Here is a 5,151-nt window from a genome sequence, read left to right on the forward strand (position 1 = left end):
GCGGGGGGGACGTGGGGTGCGTGGTATGGCAGGGCGCGCGGGGACAGTGCGGTGGGGACTGGCGCGGGGCGCGCGGGCGTAGAACTGGGGGGACGCCGGGGGAGTGGGGGGAGTCGGCGGCGGGGGGGGTGTAGGGGTGGCGGGGGTAGCGCGTGTGGCGGCGCGCTGTCTGGCGCGGACGAGAATGGCGGAAGGGGCTTGTGGCCCGGCATTGGACGGACGGGGCGGCGGGGGGTGGGAGGGGATGGGTGGGAGAGCGCGTCGGGGGTCGGGACGCGGCCGTGCGTATGGGTGGGGGAGGGGGACGGGCCGCGCGCGGGTGTGTGGGGAGACGGGGGGACGCTGGGCGCCCGAGAGGTCCGGGCCCGAGTCGGGGGCCTAGACGAAGAGGGAGGGAAAGGCGGACGGGGCAGTCGGTGGCGACATTGGAGGGGATCGGGGCCGGGCGCGGGCGGTGGGCAAGGCAGGAGAGGACTGCTGATGTACGTCGGGGCGGGCCGGGGGGCGTGGGGGGCGTGCGGGGGTGGGGGAAGGAGGTGTCTGCGGCGGGGCGCGGCTGGGGTGTGCAAGGCTGGGGCGCGCGGCGGTACGGTGGGTCAGGGGGTGCGTGATCCAGGGGCCGTGGCGGGCTCGGGCCAGGGTGGCGGCGGCTGCATGACGCCGCTGGGGCGCGGGGCTAGTGGGGACTGGGCCGGCGCCGGGGAGGGAGGGGGCGGGGCCCGGCGTCGCCAGAGGGGGGCGGTCAGGGGTGGGGCCGAGGAGCACGCCCGGCCCGGACGGGGGGGCCCGCCGGCGTGAGCGGAGGACCGGGAACTTCGGGTCGGCGAGGGGCGGGAAGGGGGCGACCGCAGGGGACAGGGGCCGCCGGGGCGAGTGGACCGGGCGGGCCGGCTAGATAGGCGGGCGGGGGTTCCCGGTAGTGTACGCGGCTAGGTGGCGGGGGCGACGGAAGGCGGGGCGGGGGGGTACGTGCAGCCGCGCGGCCCGGACTAGGCAACGCGCTAACGGGCGGGGGGTCCTGGTAGTGGGGTAGCGCGGGAGGGGGGGGAGGGCGGCGCCAGCAAGGGGTGGTGTGTTTGGACGTGGGGCTGTGGGGGGTCGTGGAGGAGGCGGGCGATCGAGCCGTAGTGTGGGTGGGGGCGGCCGAAGGCGGTGAGGGGGATTTTGAGAGGTCGGCGGTCGAGGCGAGGGGGAGGGGTCGGTCGGGGGGATGGGGCCTGGGTGGTAGGACCATGTGAGGCGGGGCGCGTTGCGCGGGTTGGCGGGGGGGGTGGCGGTGAGGGTGGCGCTGCCGGGCGGGGACAACGGGGGGGGCGCGGGGGAGGTGGGTGGGGAGCGGGCGGGGGGGTGGGCAAGAGGAGGGGAAGAGGGGGGTGGGGGTGAGCGGAAGGGCAAGGGGGGGTAGGGGGAACTGGGCAGGTGCGTTGGATGGCCCCGGCGTGGGTGGGGGCACGCAGGGGGAGGGCCGGGTGGGGACGGCGGGCGGGGGGGCCCGGCAGGGAGGGGAGGGGGAGGGACGCGTGGGACGGGGGGGCTAGAGGGGGGGACGGGTCGGTGGGGGTCGCTGGGGGTTGGGGTGTGGGCGGAGCGGCAGGGTGCGGGGGGGGGGGGTGCGGTGGGTGGGGGGCAGGGCGGAGAGGGAGCGGCGGACGGGCTGCAAGGGGACGCCGGGCTGCGACGGTGCGAAAGGGCATGGCGGTGCGGGGGGGGGGGGGGCGTGGGGGGGAGCGGACCTGTGGGGGGGGCGAGCGGCGGGGGGGGAGGGGCGGGGGGGGGAGTGGCGGGGTCGGTACGGGGCGCCCGTGGAGGAGGGGGGGGGGGGGGGGGGGGGGGGGGGGGGGGGGGGGGGGGGGGGGGGGGGGGGGGGGGGGGGGGGGGGGGGGGGGGGGGGGGGGGGGGGGGGGGGGGGGGGGGGGGGGGGGGGTGGGGGGGGGGGGGGGGGGGGGGGGGGGGGGGGGGGGGGGGGGGGGGGGGGGGGGGGGGGGGGGGGGGGGGGGGGGGGGGGGGGGGGGGGGGGGGGGGGGGGGGGGGGGGGGGGGGGGGGGGGGGGGGGGGGGGGGGGGGGGGGGGGGGGGGGGGGGGGGGGGGGGGGGGGGGGGGGGGGGGGGGGGGGGGGGGGGGGGGGGGTGGGGGGGGGGGGGGGGGGGGGGGGGGGGGGGGGGGGGGGGGGGGGGGGGGGGGGGGGGGGGGGGGGGGGGGGGGGGGGGGGGGGGGGGGGGGGGGGGGGGGGGGGGGGGGGGGGGGGGGGGGGGGGGGGGGGGGGGGGGGGGGCGGGGGGGGGGGGGGGGGGGGGGGGGGGGGGGGGGGGGGGGGGGGGGGGGGGGGGGGGGGGGGGGGGGGGGGGGGGGGGGGGGGGGGGGGGGGGGGGGGGGGGGGGGGGGGGGGGGGGGGGGGGGGGGGGGGGGGGGGGGGGGGGGGGGGGGGGGGGGGGGGGGGGGGGGGGGGGGTGGGGGGGGGGGGGGGGGGGGGGGGGGGGTGGGGGGGGGGGGGGGTGGGGGGGGGGGGGGGGGGGGGGGGGGGGGGGGGGGGGGGGGGGGTGGGGGGGGGGGGGGGGGGGGGGGGGGGGGGGGGGGGGGGGGGGGGGGGGGGGGGGGGGGGGGGGGGCGGGGGGGGGGGGGGGGGGGGGGGGGGGTGGGGGGGGGGGGGGGGGGGGGGGGGGGGGGGGGGGGGGGGGGGGGGGGGGGGGGGGGGGGGGGGGGGGGGGGGGGGGGGGGGGGGGGGGGGGGGGGGGGGGGGGGGGGGGGGGGGGGGGGGGGGGGGGGGGGGGGGGGGGGGGGGGGGGGGGGGGGGGGGGGGGGGGGGGGGGGGGGGGGGGGGGGGGGGGGGGGGGGGGGGGGGGGGGGGGGGGGGGGGGGGGGGGGGGGGGGGGGGGGGGGGGGGGGGGGGGGGGGGGGGGGGGGGGGGGGGGGGGGGGGGGGGGGGGGGGGGGGGGGGGGGGGGGGGGGGGGGGGGGGGGGGGGGGGGGGGGGGGGGGGGGGGGGGGGGGGGGGGGGGGGGGGGGGGGGGGGGGGGGGGGGGGGGGGGGGGGGGGGGGGGGGGGGGGGGGGGGGGGGGGGGGGGGGGGGGGGGGGGGGGGGGGGGGGGGGGGGGGGGGGGGGGGGGGGGGGGGGGGGGGGGGGGGGGGGGGGGGGGGGGGGGGGGGGGGGGGGGGGGGGGGGGGGGGGGGGGGGGGGGGGGGGGGGGGGGGGGGGGGGGGGGGGGGGGGGGGGGGGGGGGGGGGGGGGGGGGGGGGGGGGGGGGGGGGGGGGGGGGGGGGGGGGGGGGGGGGGGGGGGGGGGGGGGGGGGGGGGGGGGGGGGGGGGGGGGGGGGGGGGGGGGGGGGGGGGGGGGGGGGGGGGGGGGGGGGGGGGGGGGGGGGGGGGGGGGGGGGGGGGGGGGGGGGGGGGGGGGGGGGGGGGGGGGGCGGGGGGGGGGGGGGGGGGGGGGGGGGGGGGGGGGGGGGGGGGGGGGGGGGGGGGGGGGGGGGGGGGGGGGGGGGGGGGGGGGGGGGGGGGGGGGGGGGGGGGGGGGGGGGGGGGGGGGGGGGGGGGGGGGGGGGGGGGGGGGGGGGGGGGGGGGGGGGGGGGGGGGGGGGGGGGGGGGGGGGGGGGGGGGGGGGGGGGGGGGGGGGGGGGGGGGGGGGGGGGGGGGGGGGGGGGGGGGGGGGGGGGGGGGTGGGGGGGGGGGGGGGGGGGGGGGGGGGGGGGGGGGGGGGGGGGGGGGGGGGGGGGGGGGGGGGGGGGGGGGGGGGGGGGGGGGGGGGGGGGGGGGGGGGGGGGGGGGGGGGGGGGGGGGGGGGGGGGGGGGGGGGGGGGGGGGGGGGGGGGGGGGGGGGGGGGGGGGGGGGGGGGGGGGGGGGGGGGGGGGGGGGGGGGGGGGGGGGGGGGGGGGGGGGGGGGGGGGGGGGGGGGGGGGGGGGGGGGGGGGGGGGGGGGGGGGGGGGGGGGGGGGGGGGGGGGGGGGGGGGGGGGGGGGGGGGGGGGGGGGGGGGGGGGGGGGGGGGGGGGGGGGGGGGGGGGGGGGGTGGGGGGGGGGGGGGGGGGGGGGGGGGGGGGGGGGGGGGGTGGGGGGGGGGGGGGGGGGGGGGGGGGGGGGGGGGGGGGGGGGGGGGGGGGGGGGGGGGGGGGGGGGGGGGGGGGGGGGGGGGGGGGGGGGGGGGGGGGGGGGGGGGGGGGGGGGGGGGGGGGGGGGGGGGGGGGTGGGGGGGGGGGGGGGGGGGGGGGGGGGGGGGGGGGGGGGGGGGGGGGGGGGGGGGGGGGGGGGGTGGGGGGGGGGGGGGGGGGGGGGGGGGGGGGGGGGGGCGGGGGGGGGGGGGGGGGGGGGGGGGGGGGGGGGGGGGGGGGGGGGGGGGGGGGGGGGGGGGGGGGGGGGGGGGGGGGGGGGGGGGGGGGGGGGGGGGGGGGGGGGGGGGGGGGGGGGGGGGGGGGGGGGGGGGGGGGGGGGGGGGGGGGGGGGGGGGGGGGGGGGGGGGGGGGGGGGGGGGGGGGGGGGGGGGGGGGGGGGGGGGGGGGGGGGGGGGGGGGGGGGGGGGGGGGGGGGGGGGGGGGGGGGGGGGGGGGGGGGGGGGGGGGGGGGGGGGGGGGGGGGGGGGGGGGGGGGGGGGGGGGGGGGGGGGGGGGGGGGGGGGGGGGGGGGGGGGGGGGGGGGGGGGGGGGGGGGGGGGGGGGGGGGGGGGGGGGGGGGGGGGGGGGGGGGGGGGGGGGGGGGGGGGGGGGGGGGGGGGGGGGGGGGGGGGGGGGGGGGGGGGGGGGGGGGGGGGGGGGGGGGGGGGGGGGGGGGGGGGGGGGGGGGGGGGGGGGGGGGGGGGGGGGGGGGGGGGGGGGGGGGGGGGGGGGGGGGGGGGGGGGGGGGGGGGGGGGGGGGGGGGGGGGGGGGGGGGGGGGGGGGGGGGGGGGGGGGGGGGGGGGGGGGGGGGGGGGGGGGGGGGGGGGGGGGGGGGGGGGGGGGGGGGGGGGGGGGGGGGGGGGGGGGGGGGGGGGGGGGGGGGGGGGGGGGGGGGGGGGGGGGGGGGGGGGGGGGGGGGGGGGGGGGGGGGGGGGGGGGGGGGGGGGGGGGGGGGGGGGGGGGGGGGGGGGGGGGGGGGGGGGGGGGGGGGGGGGGGGGGGGGGGGGGGGGGGGGGGGGGGGGGGGGGGGGGGGGGGGGGGGGGGGGGGGGGGGGGGGGGGGGGGGGG

The 5,151-nt window shown here is 92.3% G+C and overlaps 1 protein-coding gene across 1 annotated transcript; it reads right to left on the bottom strand.

Annotated features, from left to right (window-relative positions):
* Positions 1 to 378: 378 nt before the first annotated feature.
* On the bottom strand, positions 379 to 4,673 carry LOC128978260 (basic proline-rich protein-like; the record flags this gene model as incomplete). The annotated part of the gene is made up of 2 exons (XM_054396071.1): positions 379 to 891; positions 3,306 to 4,673. Coding segments are annotated over 2 exons (1,881 nt in total), but the record flags the coding sequence as incomplete, so codon positions are not given.
* Positions 4,674 to 5,151: the final 478 nt, after the last annotated feature.

This window comes from Indicator indicator, chromosome 36 (genome assembly GCF_027791375.1).
Source record: "Indicator indicator isolate 239-I01 chromosome 36, UM_Iind_1.1, whole genome shotgun sequence".
In the NCBI taxonomy this organism is placed as follows: Eukaryota; Metazoa; Chordata; class Aves; order Piciformes; family Indicatoridae; genus Indicator; species Indicator indicator.